At 40.6% G+C, this 22,958-nt stretch overlaps 2 protein-coding genes across 2 annotated transcripts; both read right to left on the bottom strand.

Annotated features, from left to right (window-relative positions):
• Positions 1 to 14,463: 14,463 nt before the first annotated feature.
• Positions 14,464 to 19,606, bottom strand: LOC119770743. Its single transcript, XM_038266173.1, has 2 exons — positions 19,481 to 19,606; positions 14,464 to 16,277 (listed from the first exon to the last, which is right to left on the bottom strand). The coding sequence occupies exon 2, from the start codon at positions 16,210 to 16,212 to the stop codon at positions 15,250 to 15,252; it is 963 nt and encodes a 320-aa protein (XP_038122101.1). The 5' UTR covers positions 16,213 to 16,277; positions 19,481 to 19,606; the 3' UTR covers positions 14,464 to 15,249.
• On the bottom strand, positions 16,350 to 20,508 carry LOC119769290. The gene is made up of 2 exons (XM_038261267.1): positions 16,397 to 20,508; positions 16,350 to 16,353 (listed from the first exon to the last, which is right to left on the bottom strand). The coding sequence occupies exons 1-2, from the start codon at positions 20,506 to 20,508 to the stop codon at positions 16,350 to 16,352; spliced, it is 4,116 nt and encodes a 1,371-aa protein (XP_038117195.1).
• Between the last annotated feature and the right edge of the window lie 2,450 nt (positions 20,509 to 22,958).

The raw sequence follows: 22,958 nt of genomic DNA, 5'->3' as shown, positions 1-22,958 counted from the left end.
TTTTTAAAACAAGTTTTTTGAAAATCGGCCTTCCTCATGCACACAGGACTGGATTCACGAGTTTTCACCGAAATTTTTAGTCGATTTGGTCAAGGCAGTGTTGAGATATCGTGGCACCCGTTTTTTGAAATTGCTAACTTAAAATAGCTATATCTCGGCAATGATACAACCAAATGTCTTCAAACTTGTTTTGATAATAGATGAAAATATATATTTTAATACCCTGAAAACAGATTTTAAATAAAATTATGTGTGTGCTCACACCAACCTCTGACTTTTTTTGTCGATTTACATGTATGTAACCCCTTAACTTATCACAGTTGAAAAACATTTTTTCAGAAATGCTATCAAAGTCTGAAAAGATGTTGTTTGAATAAGTTCCTATTAAAAAATTCCAAGTTAGTTGAGTTATTCTGTAGAATTTGGCATTTTGTGCCGAGATTTTTCATTAATTTTTACGATTAAATTGTAGGTTATGATAAAAGAGGTACTTAGAAAAAAACATCAAAGCTGAATTTAAAAAAACACGCAATTTTCGATTTTTTTAATGATTTCAACACTAAATCATTAGTTTTCAAAATATCGATGTATTGACGGAATTTTATTTTTCGCGAAAGAAAAACTTTTTGTGGAACTGTACATTAGTATTTCATGAAAATTTAAAATCTTCAAAGGAGTTCAAACATGCTGAATATAATTATAAACGCAAGAAAATTCGTATGAACTGGTTTTCAGTTGATTAATTTTCATTACATTTTTGAAGTTTTACGAAAAAAATAATTGTTTTGCCCCTTGATTATTCAGGCCAACTTTAAAGGGGGGGGGAGGGGATTTTTTTAATCTTTATCCACTTAAGTCCTTAGAATAATAAAAACATGGTTGAACTTATTCAAATATTTTTCTTTTCAAAATCAAACAGTTACAAAAAAAACAAATATTTCGGAAGCAAATTTAATTGAGGTTGAAATATAAAACGATTCGAAAACAGTAAACCGTAAACCGAGATGATATTGATACGATTTCAATTAATTTTTGGAATATTTTCCAACTTTTAAGAATTTTCTCAAGATTATTTTTTCAAACATGTACTGAGGTGGGCCACCACCGATCAAAACAAGTTTTTTTTCCAGTAGTCCTTAAAAAATAGTTGTTTAGTTTAAAAGAAAAATCAATGTTTTTATTTTATTAACTACATTTAATAGCTATTCAGCACGCACATCAATTTTAAGGAAATAATGTTAAAAAACCACAATTTTGCCAGAAATTCGCTAAAATTAGTTTTGCTTCTAAAATTATCGATTCAAGAACAACAGTTTTCAAATGTCTATAAATTTGAAGATTTTTTGTAATTATAGTTCAAAAATATATAATGTTTATTATTTTTACTCTTCATTTTATGTAAAAATCATCCCGTTTTACGATATACATAGTTTTTTGTTGGGTTTCATTGCATTTTTTTGATTGCCTAATTAAGTCTCACAAGTTTTAATTGGAAAAGCTATATTTTTTCATAATTTGGCCAAGAATAATTTAGATTTAAATCCATATCCGTAGCATTGATGATTTATTCGTTTGATCATTACTTTTTAGTTAGCTAATGTAGTTAAAAAACTAGATTTTATAAAAAATAACAAACTATTTTTGCTTACTGAAATCATGGAATGTAAACTATAGAAATATTTGAAACAACTTTATTTTTCAAACATTTTCCTAAAGTTTTTTTCTTCGATTGACAGTGAGTGCTTTCATCACCCTGTAGATATGCTTCCACAGCATCTCGACGGAGACACCTCGAGTCAGATTTGTGAAAAGTTGAAGTGCAGCAACGGATGATATCGTATTGTTAGAAAATGCAACTCCAAAAGAAGCTATCCCCTGCACCAGCACTTCTCGACACCTCTCGGCATGACATGACAGCGTGAATGGTTGCTGCGCACGATGAAATCTAAACTTTGCAGTAGAAAAAGTTCTTTTTTTTTGTTGAACGAATCCAGGCTACGTCAGAGCACGGCGCGAACTTTCGGGGTGCACTTTTCATGTTCGTAAAGTTGTTCTTCGCGAATTAAAAGGGGGGAAAACTTTTTTTTTCTCTTTTTTGTTGTTGTCGAGCTTTTGCAGCTGGAAATTGAATTAAGCTCCGATGCTGTGGGGCAAATTCATTCAAATGCAAATACTTTTAAAAGCATTCTGTTTTTGTATGAATACTAATGGCGTTTTTCTTAAGCGGTGCTCAAATTAAAATCACTTTAGCGAAATCTCGCAGGAGCTCGCGTCTTTTAAGGTGAAGTTGCTTTGAAGTTGGCTCAAATTCACAAACGCTGCTGCTTGAGTTTCAGAGCCAAGAAGCCCACGCCACCGGTTTGGGGACTTCAAAAGGGGTCTCGAGCTTAACCCCACTCAAGGCAACGGCAGGCAAAAAGGTACCATTTCACGTTTGGCTTCTCTGTCACCTTGCCAGAATCGCCTCCCTTAAGTCACCGGCAAACAGAAGGAGTTAGTTTACGTCATTTAAATTATACACTCTGCGGTTTCGGTTTGGCTTCTTTTAAAACAGACCACCCTCCCTTTACCTTAACACCCCAAAGGGTGGCAACTAAATACTTTTGAAAAGTCATTTATCAGCATCAGCACCAATCCTTTGCTGAGGGGAGGATATAAAGAGTGACACAAGAAGAAGAAACCCTGCGCCACCACTGAATTTGAGCTTTTTCAGCTGAACTATTCAGCTACTGGGAAGTTTACCAGCCACCGCACAGATTCTCACGGTGTGTGGTTGTGTCAGGCAGGATTTGGGGCATCAGGAAAAACTTTTTGTGGCTGACACCCCCGTCACTCGGTGAAAGATCTGCTCAAATTTCCCACAGTTTAGCCGGCCACTTGGTGGCCATTATTGTTCTCCAAAGTGTGCAGAGGGATAAAAAAATAACAAAAGACAAAAACTTTAAATTAAATTTGTACCAGCCCGAAAGAAAAAAAAAATAAATGCATGGATTTTTTTCTAAAAGCTTTACATCCTAATTTTATGAGAAAATATTTAGATAACTTAGCTAAAATGTTAGATGAGCAACTCTCTACGAAATCGGCCGATTTCGATCATTTTTATTTTTTTGTATTTTTAGTGTTTTGGTGTCTTCAGCAAAGTTGTAGGTATTGTTGAGGACTTTTGAGAAACAAATAGGTACACGGAAAAAAAATTGCAGATTTTTTATCAACTTTTTTTTTACTAAAACTCAATTTCCCAAAATACGTATTTTTTTTATTTTCGAGATTTTTTTTATGTTTTAGGGGACAAAAATCCGCAACTTCTGAGCCATAGAGAAACATGGTCAAAAAATCTGCCGCCGAGTTATAAATTTTTGAAAATATAGTGATTTTTGGAAAAAATCGAAGTTTCATGCAAAAACAAGTTTGACATTATTTTTTAATGCAAAATTGAATTTGCAATCGAAAAGTACTTTACAGATTTTTTGATAAAAGGCTCCGTTTTCAAGATATAGCCACCGAAAGTTTGATTTTAGCGAAATATTTGCAGTTTTTCAATTTTAAACCAATTTTTAACCATTTCTAATTTTTTTTTTTGAGAAGTTCAGAAAATTTGCTATAAAATTGTCGAAGAGACATTGAAGATTGGACCTTGGGTTGCTGAGATAGAGCCGCTTTAAGAAAAAGAAACACGAAAATTGAAGTTTTCAAAATCTCACCAAAAACACACCATTTTCTAATGACGATATCTCAGCAACTAATGGTACGATTTTCAATGTTAATACATGAAACATTCGTGAATGTTTTCGATCTTTTCGAAAAAAATATTTTGAAAATTTTTAAATCAAGACTAGCATTTTAATTGAGCGTAATATTCAATGTTAGGCCCTTTTAAAATGTTAGTCTTGATTTAAAAAATTTCAAAATATTTTTTTCGAAGAGATCGGAAATTTCACGAATTTTTCATGTTTTAACATTGAAAATCGTACCATTAATTGCTGAGATATCGTCATTAGAAAATGGTGGGCTGATTGGGTGAGACTTAGAAAACTTCAATTTTCGTGTTTATTTTTTCTTAAGCCGCTGTATCTCAGCAACCAGAGGTCCAATCTTCAATGTCTCTTAGACAATTTTATAGAAAATTGTCTGAACTTTTCAAAAAATATATTTTAAGAAATGGTCACTCATGGTCACTATTTTAAAAAAATGAAAAACTGCAAATATTTCGCTAAAATCAAACTTTCGGTGGCTATATCTTGAAAACGGAGCCCTTTATCAAAAAATCTGTAAAGTACTTTTCGATTGCAAATTCAATTTTGCATTAAAAAGTAATGTCAAACTTGTTTTTGCATGAAACTTCATTTTTTTCCAAAAATCACAATTTTTTCAAAAATTCATAACTCGGCGGCAGATTTTTTGACCATGTTGCTCTATGGCTCAAAAGTTGCAGATTTTTGTCCCCTAAAACATATCAAATAATCTCGAAAATAAAAAAATAAAAAAATCCATGTACCTATTTTTTTCTCAAAAGTCCTCAACAATACCTACAACTTTGCCGAAGATACCAAATTGATCAGAAAATTCACTCAAAAGTTACAGCTGTTTGAATTTTTACATACCATTTTTGTATGGACTGCTGCCAAAATTGTATGGAGACTTGTATAGGTGAACCAATGACACAAAATAGCATATTTGGCCATAGGGAAGGCCCCCACAAAGTTTGAGCCAAATCAAAAAATACAAATAAAATCCATTTCCGGTTTTGGTAGAGAATTGCTCAGCTTGAAAATAGGGGGATGGCGTCGCTATTTTTAGACCACGTTTTCCACTTTTTCTCATCGAAACCGACTACTTTATCGACTTCATTTTGCTGGGCGAGATAGGACGCCGTCTATTTTTAGACGATGACTCAGCACTTTTACACTCTTGCACTTAAAATAACCAGATGGCAGCACGATGTATGCAATTCTCCAAGTGGCATCAGTTTTATTTTTGCGTGAACTGGGTTCAATTCCCGCTGATTGAAGTGTTTTTTTTTGTGATAAACTGCAGCCTGTAATTAAGCCAAATTTTTCAAAACATATGCCCATAGCACAAAGGACATTATCAAAAGTTTTCTGGTTAATTGAATGACTTTTCTCGCAAGCAAAAAGCTGCTTTCCGAAAGTCTGATACACTTTGTGAAATTTTGCCAACCGTGGATAAAGCACTCCTCGGAAAAACAGTTCCCGTTAGCCAGTGCTTGTCCCTATTTACCTCAAGTCTTTCGTAATTCATTGCACTGCACTTACTGGCTGGCCGCAATTTGCTGATTGACTCATAATGACAACGGGTTTTTGAACCAGTACCATGAATCAGAATCTCGAATCAGCAGAGAGAAAGTCTTCATTAATGTTCGATGCATCAACCACATCGATTAAAAGTTTCAACACAAACACTTATTTCAGAATACATCAGTTGGCTGGCGCGCATCCTGGAGATCGACGAGAAAAATGTAAGAATAATATCAAAGTGTCACACTCACACATGAAAAGCAACAGGAGAGAAAAAAACAAAGGAGGCCCACCACCAAGTGTGTGGAGCAGCTGTTTTTTTCCCCAAACCTTGACGTCGATAAAGCAGTTTATTTTTGTTCGAGCATACGGTGAGGTATTAAATCAGCATCACTGTGCGCTACTTGAAATATTTCTCAAGGGGAAAGTGCTGATTAAATGTTTTGAAGCATTATTTGCTGGTATTAAATGCAAATATAATGCTGATTTAATGCCGCCATTTAGTGCTTCGCGGTTACTTAGGATTCAACGGATTTTTGCCTTCCTCACTGAGGTAAGGCTATAATCCTGCTCTAAAAATGAACTTCGTATAAAAACGTCGTAGACCCACCTTCATGTATACATATCGACTCAGAATCGAAAACTGAACAAATGTCTGTGTGTATGTGTGTGTGTATGTGTGTGTGTATGTGTGTGTGTATGTGTGTGTGTATGTATGTATGTGACCAAAAAACTAGCTCATGTTTCTCGGCACTGGCTGAACCGATTTGACCCGAACTTGTTGCATTCGACTTGCTTTAGGGTCCCATAGATCGAGTTTTATACAGATTGAAGTTTCGATAAGTAGTTCAAAAGTTATGTATAAAAATGTGTTTTCACATATATTTGGATCTCACTTAACTGTATGTAAACTATGTCCGGGTCCATCATCCGACCCATCGTTAGTTAGGTTATCAAAAGACCTTTCCAACGAGTCCAAAACATTGAAGATCTGGCAACCCTGTCTCGAGATATGGTCACTTAAGTGATACTGATATACTTTTTTGAAGCCGGATCTCACTTAAATGTATGTAAACAATGTCTGGGTCCATCATCGGACCCATCGTTGGTTAGGTTATCAAAAGACCTTTCCAACGAGTCTAAAACATTGAAGATCTGGCAACCCTGTCTCGAGATATGGCCCCTTAAGTGATATTGATGTACTTTTTTGAAGCCGGATCTCACTTAAATGTATGTAAACTATGTCCGGATCCACCATCCGACCTATTGTTGGTTAGGTTATTAAAAAAACCTTTCCAATGAGTCCAAAACATTGAAGATCTGGCAACCCTGTCTCGAGATATGGCCACTTAAGTGATATTGATGTACTTTTTTGAAGCCGGATCTCACTTAAATGTATGTAAACTATGTCCGGATCCACCATCCGACCTATTGTTGGTTAGGTTATCAAAAAACCTTTCCAATTAGTCCAAAACATTGAAGATCTGGCAACCCTGTCTCGGGATATGGCCACTTAAGTGATATTGATGTATTTTTTTGAAGCCGGATCTCACTTAAATGTATGTAAACTATGTCCGGGTCCATCATCCGACCCATCGTTGGTTAGGTTATCAAAAAACCTTTCCAACGAGCCCAAAACATTGAAGATCTGGCAACCCTGTCTCGAGATATGGCCACTTAAGTGATATCGATGTACTTTTTGGAAGCCGGATCTAAAAATTAGATGAAACTTGTGTACAGCCATTGTTGTGAGGAAGGTTCCAACCACATAGGTGGATTAAGTTAGTTTTTTACAATTGAAATGGTAATGGTGCCATTTTATAACAGAAAATGTGAAAAACAAGCATAAAAAAAGTGACTGTAAAAACATTTAAAAATAAGATAGGCAAAATATAATGGTAGGAGGTAGTATAATAGACCAAATACTACCAAAAATAAACATAAACTTAAAAAGATAAGTGAAAATAGAAATAATAAAATTGAAACAAGAAAAACATAAAAAAGAGAAGTAATATTTTTCGTAGAACAAAAGTTTGTCAAAATGACCTTGAACACGGGAAAAATAAAAAAAATCGAAAAAAAAATTGCAGTAGAGGGTTAAGCAATCAATTCAGGTATATCTCTACGAATCTAACCTTATTTGTGTGTTTAAAGTTTAAGTCTAGAAAAATTAAGCAGCACGCAAATTCCAGTACGTACGTTTTGGCTGACATGTAGAATAAATTGTAATTAAACTTACAAATGAGAATAAACCAATAACCATTACAAATAAGCCCACATTAATACAATGCTGATGCAAACGATCTTTTTTTTCCATTGAAAAAACTTTGCTTCATCGTTCAACTTGCTACACCACCAGACTGTGTACTACAACAATATCAAAGTAACGATGTAACGATGTAACATCCATCCAGTCGAATTTGCTGCACACCACAATTTACCGAGAAAAAAAAACAGCCTTCTTTTATCTTCCAGGAGACACAGCCATAACAAAGCGAAACATCAATCGAAACGAAAAAGTGTCATTTGTGTGACATGAAGCTTTTCTTTTAAACGAGATCGGGCCGGGTTTTTTTTCTTCGCTTTACCCAGCAATCCTGCTGATTTTCTTCGGAGAACCCACATTCTTCATCTTGTGCAGCAGCGCTGAGCGGGAAGATGTCTCACTCCATGCAGGTTTATTGTGAGCGCTCACAATCGAAACCATTTTCCGTCTCCATGATTCATTTGTACGTATCAAGCAATTTACTTTTTTATCTGGGATTCTGAAACGGTACAACATTGTGGCACACCCTTTTGCTGTTCAGCAAACTGTGAAAATTGGACTGAGGAACAAGATCGAAGATGTGGAAGGTTTAAGGATGCGATTTGAGGTACAAAAAGTCTTCGTTTTTTCGTTTTTTTCTTCAATATTAGAGGAATACGTTTGATAGAGATGAGTGAGAAATCTTATTCCTTTTAAATTTCTTCTCTCAAAATTCTTGTCATGAAAGGCATGATCAATGCAAGCTTTGCCATCAATAGTCAATGAGCTCGTTTCAACTCCTGAACCGCTCAAAACAAATCAATTTCGTGATCACCCTCTCGAATCCTTCCCAACTCAATAACGAAATAACAGACTTACACAATTGAATTCATCACATCATTTCAATCATCAACCTCACTGCCTCAACCACTTCAGCAAGCTTTGACCCCGGCTCTGCTTGAGAAAGCTCGTTCCGACATCCAGCGCTGATTCGTTCTACTTATTATTCACACCCTCACCCACCATCAGCATCAATTCCCCCCCATCATTTTCCCCCCGCGTACAAGCCCAAATGAGAAGCCAGAGGCGGAGAAAACGCCGCTCGACTCGTGACTTCATCGATTTCCTCTCCAGTAGAGACTGACTGGTGAGGTCTTTCTCTGCGCGCACTAGAATTTGCATTTCCAATCAGGAGGCATCTTCTTGGTGGATTGGTGGCTTTTTTTGGTGGCCCTTGTCTAGAAAGTTTGACTTTTCCCGCGCGCGTGGTTTAATAGGGAGGAGATCCTCAAGGATCAAAAATACACCAAACTAGCAAAGTTTAAAAAATAATCTTATTAAAATTCTTGTTATAGGCGTTTGCGTGTGTCAAGCTGTTATTAGGGAGGAGGATTTCTATTTCTAGATATTTTTGGTTTCAATATTATATTCAATAGATATTCAGGCATTCAATAAACGGAATCAACGTAACACCTTATAATGTGGCCCTCTTAAACCTTGCAGTTTCGTCAACGGATCCACAGGCGTGTATCGTTCTTTTTGCGACAACACTCCGCCTCCCAGGTCTCCTAAGTGTGAAGGTATGGCATGGGGAGAGGGCACCGAATACCTATATTTAATACTATGATTTTTTGCGTCCGCCTCGAGATTCGATCCGGCGACCTCTGGATTGTGAGTCCAGTGCGCGGTCCGATAGATCCACACAGGCATTTAATACGAATACCAAATAACACTCAGCAGTAGTCTCAACCCGTCTTCAATTTCCGTGAAATTTTGTCGTAAGGGCTATTTTTTTCTGGTACATTTTTCGATATCTCGTGATGGTGGTACGTAAATACACTTTCAATTTTTCTGGATTTCTACTAAGACATGTTTTTTTTTAAATAATTTCTTGCTCAAAACCGTGAAGATATAGAAATTTAGTGGCAAAGTGACATTTTTTTGTAAAATGGACAACCGATTACGGCGAACTCAAAATTTCGTGAGAACGTATTATTCATAAAAAAAAGTTTATAAATAGTTTAAAATCACTTATAACTCTATTTTCTTAACTGAGCACTTTTCTACGAAATCGGCCGATTTAAACCATTTTAATTTTTTGTATTTTTTGATTTGTCCATTTAAAAAATTTCAAAATATTTTTTTTGAAAAGATCGGAAATTTCACCAATTTTTCATGTATTAACATTGATAATCGGACCATTATTTGCTGACATATGGTCATTAGAAAATGGTGGGTTGTTTTGGTGAGATTAAGAAAACTTCAGTTTTCGTGTTTCTTTTTCTTAAAGCGGCTCTATCTCAGCAACCCGAGGTCCAATCTTCAATGTCCCTTAGACAATTTTATAGCAAATTTTCTGAACTTAAAAAAAATATATTAAGAAACGGTCACTCATGGTCACTATTTTTAAAAATTGAAAAACTGCAAATATTTCGCTAAAATCAAACTTTCGGTGGCTATATCTTGAAAACGGAGCCCTTTATCAAAAAATCTGTACAGTACTTTTCGATTTCAAATTCAATTTTGCTTTAAAAAATAATGTCAAACTTGTTTTTGCATGAAACTTCGATTTTTTCCAAAAATCACGATTTTTTCAAAAAAATCATAACTCGGCGGCAGTTTTTTTGATCATGTTTCTCTATGGCTCAAAAGATGCGGATTTTTGTCCCCTAAAACATATCAAAAAATCTTGAAAATCAAAAAAATACGTATTTTGGGAAATTGAGTTTTGAAAAAAAAAAGTTGAAATAAAAATCTGCAAATTTTTTTTCCGTGTACCTATTTTTTTCTCAAAAGTCCTCAAAAATACCTACAACTTTGCCCAAGACACCAAATTGATCTGAAAATTCACTCAAAAGTTACAGTTGTTTGAATATTTACATACCATTTTTGTATGGACAGCAGCCAAAATTGTATGGAGACTTGTATGGATGAACCAGTCACACAAAATATCTTATTTGGTCATAGAGAAGGCCTCCACAAAGTTTGAGCCAAATCAAAAAATACAAATTAAATCCATTTCCGGTTTTGGTAGGGAATTGCTCAACTGTCAAGAATTTAAAGAAAATTTGATTTACGAAATTAAAGTACTTCCCTCATCTGCAATAACCTGTACAGGTCATTTTTCGTTTAAAAACTAACTTAATCCACCTATGTGGTTGGCACCTTCCTCACTTTTTACCAACATTTGGTGATATGATGGGTTTGGACACCAATTCCATCCATGGCTTTCCACCTAAGGTACTCGCGATTGAGTGTGTAGTAGTGCGGTTGTCAAAATCAATTTCTCAATAAAAAATACACAAATGTCACTTAAGCGGTCATAACTTGAGACTGAGCGTTGCCAGATCTTCAATCTTTACCAACGATGGGTCGGATGATGGATCCGGACATAGTATACAAACATTGAAGTGAGATCCGGCTTCAAAAAAGTACATAAATATCACTTAAGTGGTCATATCTCGAGACAGCGTTGCCAGATCTTCAATGTTTTGGACTCATTGGAAAGGTCTTTTGATTACCTAACTCACGATGGGTTGGATGATGGATCTGGACATAGTTTTCATATAGATAAGTGAGATCCGGCATCAAAATTCCAGCACCTGATTCGCAACTCTGACACTTTTTTATACGTAACTTTTGAACTACTTATCGGATCTTCAAACAATTAAATAGTGCAGTATGGGGCACCAGAACAAATCGAATGCAACTTGTTTGACTCAAATCGGATCAGCCAGTGCCGAGAAAACTTGGCAAGAATTTTGAGCACCAAAGTGAATACGCACACACATACACGCACACACACACAGACTTTTGTTCAGTTTTCTATTCTGAGTCGATAGGTATACATGGTCTACGAGCTGTTTTTCCAAAGTTCATTTTTCGAGCAGGATTATAGCCTTACCTCAGTAAGGAAGGCAAAATATATTTCACTTTAAAATTCATTTTAAAGGTAAAAATTGCAGGATTTCTTTGTAGAATATATTAATAAGAATAAGGTGATTGAAATGCCATCAAACCAAGGATTTTATTATTTGTGCAAATATTTACCTTATTTTTAATAATGTGCTCCGTTTTCATTACCTCGTTTTTTTTTTTTTTTTTTAAAGCGACTTTTTGTTGACCAAGCTGATCAAGCTCGGCCATTCTTGGAAACAAAAATGTTTGAAGAGTTAGAAAAATTTGCTTCAAAAACATTGGATTGAATAGGTTGCTGAGACATAACCTCCCATTGAACAATAAACTGGAAAAAAATATTTTTAGAGTGTCAACAAAAAACGTCAAATACTAATATAAGAAAATCTCAGTTACGATAGATGCTTTTATCAATTAAAAAAATTATATTTTAAATAATTTTACATGTCTCATTTATTCCATACTTTTAAATCAGTGATTCTCAACCTTTTTCGTCCAATTCCCCTCGTTACAGATTTTCAGGAACATAATTCATAATTCTTACCAAATTGATATCAATACATAAATTTCATGATTTCAGCTATTTAAAACATATGATTATGATATGATAAACTCAACAATGCATATATCAACGCAAATATGCACATAATTATTATAATGCAAAATCTATTATCTAACATCCAATTAAAATACAGATATGGGTCATTCCAAGTCAACTGAGTACACTTTTATACTCGACCTTCACCGATTTGGACCAAAAATGAAGGGAACGTTCATCTATCGAAAGTTAACAGAAATCCCAAGTTTGGTGCTGATTGGACCCTCCCTTTATTTTTGGCACCCCCTTTTTGATGATTTTCTAAAAAACTTTTTTTCTTTTAAAAATAACTTGGCAACTATTTGAGCAAAGTTTATCTTTAGGTGGAATTTTATAGAAAAGTGTCCTAGGAATTCCTAATAATATATTTAAACGTTATAAGTATTAAAATTCAGTTTTGACCAATTCCTTAAATTTTTATTATTTTTTTTGATCACCATCGTGTTTCCCGGACAATTTTACATTATTATCAGTGTAAACCTCAAACTAAAATTAACTATTGGCGAGATATAGCAATTTTACTGAAAAAACTATCTTAATCCACCTATGTGGTTGGAGCCTTCCTCATAACAATGGCTGTACACAAGTTTCATCTATTTTTTAAATCCGGCTTCCAAAAAGTACTTCAATATCACTTAAGTGGCCATATCTCGAGACAGGGTTGCCAGATCTTCAATGTTTTGGACTCGTTAGAAAGGTCTTTTGATAATCAACCAACGATGGGTCGAATGATGGACCCGAACATAGTTTACATACATTTAAGTGAGATCCGGCTTCAAAAAAGTATATCAATATCACTTAAGTGGCCATATCTCGAGACAGGGTTGCCAGATCTTCAATGTTTTGGACTCGTTGGAAAGGTCTTTTGATAACCTAACCAACAATGGGTCAGATAGTGGATTCGTACATAGTTTACATACATTTAAGTGAGATCCGGCTTCAAAAAAGTACATCAATATCACTTAAGTGGCCATATCTCGAGACAGGGTTGCCAGATCTTCAATGTTTTGGACTTGTTGGAAAGGTCTTTTAATAACCTAACCAACAATAGGTCGGATAGTGGATCCGGACATAGTTTACATACATTTAAGTGAGATCCGGCTTCAAAAAAGTACAACAATATCACTTAAGGGGCCATATCTCGAGACAGGGTTGCCAGATCTTCAATATTTTGGACTCGTTGGAAAGGTCTTTTGATAACCTAACCAACAGTGGGTCGGATAGTGGATCCGTACATAGTTTACATACATTTAAGTGAGATCCGGCTTCAAAAAAGTATATCAATATCACTTAAGTGGCCATATCTCGAGACAGGGTTGCCAGATCTTCAATGTTTTGAACTTGTTGGAAAGGTCTTTTGATAACTTAACCAACAATAGGTCGGATAGTGGATCCGGACATAGTTTAATTACATTTAAGTGAGATCCGGCTTCAAAAAAGTACATTAATATCACTTAAGGGGCCATATCTTGAAACAGGGTTGCCAGATCTTCAATGTTTTAGACTCGTTGGAAAGGTATTTTGATAACCTAACCAACGTTGAGTCGGATGGTGGATCCGGACATAGTTTACATACATTTAAGTGAGATCCGGCTTCAAAAAAGTATGTCAATATCACTTAAGTGGCCATATCTCGAGACAGGGTTGCCAGATCTTCAATGTTTTGGACTTGTTGGAAAGGTCTTTTGATAACCTAACCAACAATAGGTCGGATAGTGGATCCGGACATAGTTTACATACATTTAAGTGAGATCCAAATATATGTGAAAACACATTTTTATACATAACTTTTGAACTACTCATTGAAACTTCAATCTGTATAAAACTCGATCTATGGGACCCTAAACCAAGTCGAATGCAACAAGTTTGGGTCAAATCGGTTCAGCCAGTGCCGAGAAACATGAGCTAGTTTGTTGGTCACATACATACATACACACACACATACACACACACATACACACACACATACACACAAACATTTGTTCAGTTTTCGATTCTGAGTCGATATGTATACATGAAGGTGGGTCTACGACGTTTTTATACAAAGTTCATTTTTAGAGCAGGATTATAGCCTTACCTCAGTGAGGAAGGCAAAAGTATGATTTTACATCGAAAAATAAAGCTGAATAATTTTTGTGACCAATATATCGATTTTTTTTATATCAGTATTGATTCAAAAATGAGTTATGGTCACAGATTTTTTGCACAACCTGGAAATTTCTGTAAAATTGGCATTTTATGTCCTCTAAAACATATCAAAGAATCAAAAAATAGTGTTTTTTTTGCAAATCAAGTTTGTGACAAAAAGATAAATTGAAAAACAACAATTTTTCACAGGGTATCATTTTTTTTCAGTGTACTCCATATCCATACCTACTTTTTTGCCGAAGACACCAAATCGATCTAAAAATTCCCTCAAAAGAGACAGATTTTTGAATTTCCATTTGTACGAGCTGGTGGCTCGCTTCAAAGTTGTCTCCGGAAGCCCCGGAGTCCCGTGGATGGATCCTACCGTGAATTCAGCGGCTAGCGGCAATGGTGAAGTCCTCAGCGATAGCGGCTTTCGGAGGCACACAGAAACTCGCGAATCGCGATGGCGCGGAGTAAATTTGCAGGAGCAAAAAAGTTGTGCGACTGCACTGTTGCGCGATAAGTTTTCAATTCCCGTTTATTTATGCAAAATAACACTTACGAACTACTATTTACATTCTTACGAGCTAGGTGTGAGTGTAGTAGTGTGTTATGTTGTGTTTGATGTGTCTTGGCCAAGACGTAGAATAAGAGGTGTGTACATTAATGTTTTGTGTTAGTGTGCGTGAATGTGACTTAAGATTAGGGTGGTTCAATTACATGTCATTTTGTTTCACTTTTCACTTTCTTCATGTAATTTTGTTTGTTTGATATTTCTTCAGTTTTGTCATAAGTCGTTACTCGTGCTGTCGTCTGGTGTCGTGAAGAGCTGCGCTCGTACATGCCGCCCCCCTTGAAACGTTGAGTTTCAACGATGTCGCTGATTGGATGGGGCAATATGTGCCTCGCTCCCTCGTTGCGACTCAGCCCTAGTGAGCCGTTGAAGTCATCTTCTCATTCTGATGTCACTCCGGCTTCGAACGGAGGGTACAGGAACAAGGTTCGTTGTTGGCCGCATTTGGCGGAATGCTTGAGGAGGTGGAAGGTTGTGGAGCAGCAACCGTTTCAACACCTGAGTGGCTTATGTGCGAGCAGGGCCGGAGGAGTCACGGCGTGCTTGTGGCGTAGAACTGGGGACGAGTCAGTTCGTTTGCGACGCAGAACTGGAGGCGGGACAGTTCGATTGTGGCGCTATCGGAGGTGGCACGACTTGTGTGTGGGCTTGTGTTTGGGCATGTGTTGTCGGAGGAGGCTTTCGGATATTTGGGCAGAGGGCAAAGTCTGTGAATTCCGCGACGATACGTGTTCTCGTCGGTGAGGACATCCACAACTCTGATCTTCCCGTCTGCACCAGGTATCGTCTTAATGACGCGAGCAATTGGCCATTTGTAAGGTGGCAGGTTGTCGTCCTGGAGGAGGACCATATCTCCAACCGACAAATTTGGTTGAGGACCGGGCCATTTGTACCGTTTTTGGAGTGTGGGGAGGTACTCCTTTTGCCATCGAGACCAGAAGTCTTGAACGACTCGTTGCATTCTCTGCCATCGTGACAGACGGTTGCAGGGGATGTTTTGGAGGTCAGGTTCTGGGATAGCTTCGAGGGGACCGCCAATTATGAAATGGCCAGGAGTGAGAGGAGCGAGGTCGTTTGGATCGTTGGACAGTGGAGTTAGAGGGCGTGAGTTTAGGCAGGCTTCTACTTGCGCTACTGTTGTGAGCATCTCTTCGTAGGTGAGTGCTAGATCCATCGTCACTTTGAGCAGGACGGCTTTTGCGGACTTGACGCAAGCTTCCCACAGTCCTCCAAACGATGGTGATCGTGGGGGAATAAAGTGGAATTGGATTCCCAGTCGAGTGGACACATCGACAACGGCGGACTTGTGCTGCTGTGTCTCGAACTGCCGCTGGAGTCGCTGAAGCTCGCGATCGGCTCCGACGAAGTTGGTGGCGTTGTCACAGTAGATGTTCTGTGGATAGCCACGCTTGGCCCAGAACCGCTTCAACGCTGCGATGAAGGCTTCCGTGGTAAGGTCTGTGACCAGCTCGAGGTGTGCTGCTTTGGTCGCCATGCACACGAAGATGCAGATGTAGCACTTGATCGGCGGCTGATTTCTTCTGCCTTTGATGTGGAACGGACCGCAGTAGTCAATCCCCACGTTGCGGAAAACTCTCTCTTGGTTGACACGGACAGATGGTAGGTCGGCCATCATCTGCTGGGCGAGAGTGGGACGGTAGCGGACACAGGTGATGCACTCCTTGATGACGCTGCGTGCCTTGTTTCGACCGTCGATTGGCCAGTACCGTCGGCGAACTGCTGCCAGCAGATGCGACGGACCAGCGTGGAGAGTTTGCGTGTGAGCATCGAGGAACACTAAGTTCGTTACCGGGTGTCCTTTCGGCAGGAGGATCGGGTGCTTCTGATCGTACGGAATCTCTGCGTTCGTTAGTCGACCACCAACACGGATCAGCTTGTCTGGTCCCAGGAACGGCGCGAGGTGGAACAGGGGCGAACGTCGCGGAACTTGTTCTTCTCTGGACATCAGACGAAGTTCTTCCGGAAATGACAAAGCTTGAACGTGGCGGAGGAGCGCTGCTTCAGCCGAGCGGAACTCAGCAACCGTCAGGTATCCTGTCTGCTTTGGGTTACCTAGTTGTTTGTTGTTCACGTTCGCAACGAATCGTCTACAAAAACCAAGAACTCGAACGACATCGAACAGCGAATCGTAATCCTCGAAAGCGTGCTGGAACCAATCTTTCTGCTGAGTCGTTGGGTTGGCAACTAAAGCGGGCACAGGCGGTGGCTGACGGGGTTCGAGATCGGCTTGGTTGATCCGAAGATCTCTCCATCTGAGCCTGGATGCAGGCCAGACGTTGACAGTACGCATCATCCAGCGTGGACATCGCCACCAAACTTCACAGCGCAGAAGCTCTGGAGCGTCAAGACCACGCGAGATGTGGTCAGCTGGATTGTCGGCTGTCGAAATGTAGTTCCAAACTGCACCTTTCGTCAGTTGCTGGATCTCTGCAACGCGATTGGCGACGAACGTCTTCCATCTCGATGGTTCGGAGGACAACCAGTGCAGCGTGATCGTTGAGTCACACCAAAACGTGCGTTCACACTCGAGGCCGGTGCTGTCCAGGAATTCCTTCTGCAGAACGGCGAGACGGAAAGCTCCGCAAAGCTCTAACCGAGGAAGTAGAGGCCGCTTCCGTTCCAGAGGTGCAACGCGAGACTTGCCAGCAACCGGCTGGATTACAACTTTACCGTAGCTTGATGTTGAGCGCAGGTAAAGGCACCCTCCATACGCTTGTAGAGAAGCGTCACAGAATCCGTGAAGTTGAACCGATGCTGCATTGTCGGTCAGTGCGAAACGCGGAACGTGCAGCTCGCAAAGCGCTGGCAGTGTCAGGACGAAAGTCAACCAATAACTGCTGAGCTCGTCCGGCAGTGGATCGTCCCAGCCCAGCTTCAACTCCCAAATGTGTTGGATGAAAATCTTCGCTTTAACAATCACTGGACCCAGGAGTCCGTATGGATCGAAAAGGCTAGCTGTCTGTGAGAGGACACTCCGCTTGGTTGGAGGCTTGTCGTGCGACCACTCCGGCACCTTGAAGCGAAGATCATCCGAGTTTGGCTCCCACAGAAGTCCGAGTGCTTGGATCGGAGCAGAATTGTCGAGCTCCAAAAGTTTTTGGGTTTCCCGGTACTCCACTGGGATGTCTTCGAGGATCTGGCGGCGGTTAGATGACCATTTCCGTAGCGAAAGACCAGCGGACGCCAGCATCGGGATAATCTGCTTGGTCGCTGCCATAGCTTCGTCGAGCGAGTCGAACCCAGCCAGGAGGTCGTCGACGTAGAAGCTACTCTTAACAACGGGAGCTGCAGCGGGATAGTTGGCAGCCTCGTCGATCGAGAGCTGCTCGAGGCATCGCGTAGCTAGGTACGGTGCCGTCTTTGTACCGTAAGTGACGGTTTTGAGCTGGTAGGTTTGGAGCGGATCGGTGGGAGAGCTGCGGTAAACAATCCTCTGAAACGCTTGATCGCTTTCTGCTACCAGCACCTGGCGGTACATCTTTTCGATGTCACCTTTGATGACGACCGGCTTCATGCGAAAACGGAACAACTGCGACAGCAAAATGTCCTGGATTGTGGGTCCCTTCAGCAGAATGTCGTTGAGGGCGAATCCGGATGTCGTTTTGCACGAACCGTCGAACACAACACGGAGCTTCGTTGTCGTGCTGTCTGGCCTGACCACAGCGTGGTGTGGCAGGTAGTAGTGCTGACCGGGAATGTCTACCACTGGATCGACGAGCTTCATGTGGCCAAGAGACAGATACTCGGCCATGAAAGCGTCGTACTGGCGTTGCAGTTCCGGTTCTCGTTGCAGGCGGCGTTCAATCGCGTAAAACCGTCGGACAGCAATAGAGCGAGAGTCACCAAGTTGACTCATCAGCTCTGAATGCTTCGGCAGCTCCACGACGTAACGACCAGTCTTGTCCCTGCTTGTAGTAGTCGTATAGATTTCCTCGCAGAGTTTTTCCTCCGGCGACCAAATCGAATTGGTTCCGCAAGATTCGATTTCCCAAAACCGTGCGACTTGCTGCTCGAGACTTTCCATGGTGGTAACGTGACTGACGAGTCGACTGGATACGCTGGTACCACGGAACGCGCCGGAGACGAGCCAACCGAATACGGAATTTTGGAGCATTGGCTTGTCGTCGTCGATGCGCATGCGTCCCTTGCGCAGTAGTTCGAAGAATACTTCGCTGCCGATGACCATGTCGATTGGGTTCGATGTCGCAAAAGTCGGATCCGCTAGCTGGACGTGACTTGGAATGTCCCAATCGTCGGTTTCGACGGAAGTGGTCGGTAGGTTGGTTGTGACCTTTTGGAGGACGAGAAACTCGAGGACCGTTCGGTATTTGTTGAATCGGGAACACACGGTGGCGACCACCGAGTAGGCAACTGATTTGCATTCAGCTCCAACTCCGTACAGCTCCGTGCTGACTGGTGTTTTCCGCAGATTCAGGATGCGACGGAAGCGCTCCGTCATGAGGTTGGGTTGAGAAGCATTGTCGAGAAGAACTCTAGCTACTGCGGTTTTACCCTTTGGCCCGACGACTTTGACGAGTGCAGTCGAGAGGAAAACTTGGCGCGTGGGAGACCGGTTAGATCGAGACGTCACGAGAGTTTGGACAGAAGAGGTTGATGTGCTTGGTAGAACTTGTTCATCTTGACCGGAAGTTGACGATTGCTGATCTGGACGGCTGGTTTGAGTTGACGGAACTTCCCTGCGAGCCGCACAGTTGAACTGCTTCTTCGCTTGATCAGGAACGTTTCGATGTAGGAGAGTGTTGTGTCTTCTTCCGCAGAATTTGCAGGAACGTTGCTTGCAACTTGCCAGACTGTGCTTGTCCGCCATGCAGTTGATGCAGAGCTTGTTCCTTGCAACGATGCCAGCTCGTTCAGCCACAGTGAAACTCCGGAACTTGTCGCAGTAGAACAGCTGATGGTTTCCACCGCAAACTACGCACGAACATCTCGCTGACGACGTTGTAGTGTGGACCGCTCTCGATGAAGGCTTGGAATTTCGTGGAATCGAGTCGATTTCAGCCGACTGCAGCTGGGAAATCCGCTTCTTCAGGAAATCGACCAGCTGAGTGTACGTCGGCACCTTCTTCAGCTCTCCTTCACGCTCCCATTCCCGCTTGGTATCTGCATCCAGACGCGCCGACATCATGTGCATGAGAATCGTACTCCATCCATCGGTTTTCTCACCAAGCTTCTTCAGCACACCAATATCCTTCTGGAAACTGTCCACTAAACTTGACAAAGAATCAACAGACTGAGCTTCTATCTTGGGGATCGCGAAAAGAGAGTTCAGGTGACACTTGACAAGAACTTTTGGATTCTGGTACCGATCCGTCAGAATCTCCATCGCGATGCCGTAGGTGTCAGCAGAAACCTTGAGGTTCGCGATGTGTTCGGCAGCTTTTCCCACGAGCGCGTGCTTCAGGTAGTGGAACTTCTGAATGTCAGACAGTTCCGGGTTCGAGTCGATAAGCGAGGAATAAATGTCGTAGAACGAGACCCACTTCAAAATATCCCCGTCAAAGTCCGGAATGGAGATGCTCGGGAGCCGAAGAGCACCGTAGGCTATGCCAGAACTAATGCTGGACGCCGAAGAGTGATGAGGTGGTTGGACAGCACAGATGGCCTGCAACTTCGCCTTCAATTCATAGAAATTGTCCTCAAAATCCCCCATTTCCTTCTCCAAATCGAACTGCAACAGTGGGTCAAGGCTGTCGTTCACCAGTTCCAAGGCTTGAATGTGTGACACGAACACGTTGTACGTTTCGTCCATTTTCTCCAAGCGCAGGTGCGCTTGTCCCCTTTTTTACGCATCGTAACCCTCCAAAAACTTTCGAACGCGCTCGAGAAAGGCGTTCCCATGATCGCACCCGATCACGTGCAGCTTTATATCAGGCGGAAGCTCCGCCTTCAAGAGAGGGTTCGGAGACGGCGGATTCGACATCGGGATGGTCGGAAAATCCACCAAAGTTCGGCAAACTAACGAACTGCTGTCAAAACAGTCGAAAGTTGCAGGCCCGGACGTTCAAAAACGGGCAAAAGTTCGTATTTGTGTGAGGTAAGTAAGAAAATGGCGACTTACTTGAGCTGCTCCTCAACTTACGAACGACGCTGGAGTCGATCCGTCGAAATCCGCTTCCGTAATCCGTTGACCAGGCACGCTGCAGGATCCGGAACGCTGGTACGCCTTCGTACGGTGACCTCCAACTGATCGCAGCCTTCGACAGGAACAGCTTGAACCGCTTCGCTCACCTTCGCACTGCAAATCCGTCGAAGTTCGCAGCAAACGCCTTGCTGCTTGCCTTCCGTCCACGAAATCCACCGAAAAATCGCACCACCAACCTCTTCCGTGACGCTAGAGTTGACCTCAAAATCCAGTCTCCCCTTCGATGCAGGCCACGGCGTCGCCAGCTGGAGCAAAATGGTGCCGAAAATCCACCGAAATCGCCGCACGAAAAACTTCCACTTCTTCCACTAGTCCACTATCGGTCCGCTGACGGTAGTTTTCTGCTGCTGCTTCTGATGCTCGAAGGACCATGTACGAGCTGGTGGCTCGCTTCAAAGTTGTCTCCGGAAGCCCCGGAGTCCCGTGGATGGATCCTACCGTGAATTCAGCGGCTAGCGGCAATGGTGAAGTCCTCAGCGATGGCGGCTTTCGGAGGCACACAGAAACTCGCGAATCGCGATGGCGCGGAGTAAATTTGCAGGAGCAAAAAAGTTGTGCGACTGCACTGTTGCGCGATAAGTTTTCAATTCCCGTTTATTTATGCAAAATAACACTTACGAACTACTATTTACATTCTTACGAGCTAGGTGTGAGTGTAGTAGTGTGTTATGTTGTGTTTGATGTGTCTTGGGCAAGACGTAGAATAAGAGGTGTGTACATTAATGTTTTGTGTTAGTGTGCGTGAATGTGACTTAAGATTAGGGTGGTTCAATTACATGTCATTTTGTTTCACTTTTCACTTTCTTCATGTAATTTTGTTTGTTTGATATTTCTTCAGTTTTGTCATAAGTCGTTACTCGTGCTGTCGTCTGGTGTCGTGAAGAGCTGCGCTCGTACACCATTAATCATTTTTGTATGGATAGCTGCCAAATTTGTATGGAAAATTATATAGACAAACTAATGATGCAAAATGGCTTCTTTGGGCAAACCGAAGGCACCTTAAAAGTTTCAGCCGGATCAAAAAAAAAAAAAATCAAATAACCGAAGTCCGAGAGAATTGCTCATCAAAATATTTTGTTTCATAAAAATATCAATTTTCGTTGCCACCCAAAATAATTCTGTAGCATGAACAAAAATATAAAAAAATACTTTGTTAGCAAAAATGCCTATCAATCTGATGATATTTTTAACATTCCAACGCCCAAGGCTCTAAAAAAGTTGGAACTGTACACAGAAAAAAATGATGGTAATATTCATCAGGAAATGGTGACCGATTTTGTGACTAAAAAAATTATCAATTTTACCCCAGAAAATGATGAATATTCATCAGGTTCACATTTTTACACATTTTAATGTAATATTACTCAAAAAAAGAGGTAATATTCAACCCACCAAATTTTCAACATTCCAAAATTCATCTTTTTTTTTCTGTGTAACTTCAACTTGATGGTTCTCGGGCATAACTCGACATATCAAGATGATTCTTCTTTTCAGTGATTTGTTCTAGAACTTTGCAGAACTTAATTTGATCAAATCTGTAATTTATGCGTTCCAACATTTTGTAAAAAAAACATCTAGACATTCTTACAAATCACTGGAAACAAGAATCATCCCGATTGGTTGAGTAATGCCCGAGGACCATCGAGTTGAATTTACCGTTCCAACTTTTTTGGGAGGCTTGGGCGTCCCTGTGAGTTGGACATGCGTTGGGCGTTTCAGTATTAATTTGTTTATTTTTATGAAAACATGACTTATTGAAAGTATTTAAATAATTCTATCCATCAATAATTACAGTTTATTCACTTTTTCAAAAAATCAAAATCAAATTATTCGCTCTACAGCATTGCCTTGGCGTTCTCGATTGCGAGATGTCTACTCGAAACTAAGTGTCAGAAGGCTTGATTGTTGAGGCAATTGCAAACCTCTTTTTACACCTTAGCTTCCATCCACCCCGGGATTCGAACTGACGACCCATGGATTATTAGTCCAACTGACTACCAGCGACTCCACCGAGACAGGACCCAGGGAGACGACTCCTACACCTAGACTGAGCTAAC

Source organism: Culex quinquefasciatus, chromosome 3 (assembly GCF_015732765.1).
Source record: "Culex quinquefasciatus strain JHB chromosome 3, VPISU_Cqui_1.0_pri_paternal, whole genome shotgun sequence".
NCBI lineage: Eukaryota > Metazoa > Arthropoda > Insecta > Diptera > Culicidae > Culex > Culex quinquefasciatus.
The sequence above is the reverse complement of the archived record's forward strand: the minus strand, read 5'-3'. Positions and strand labels throughout refer to the sequence as shown.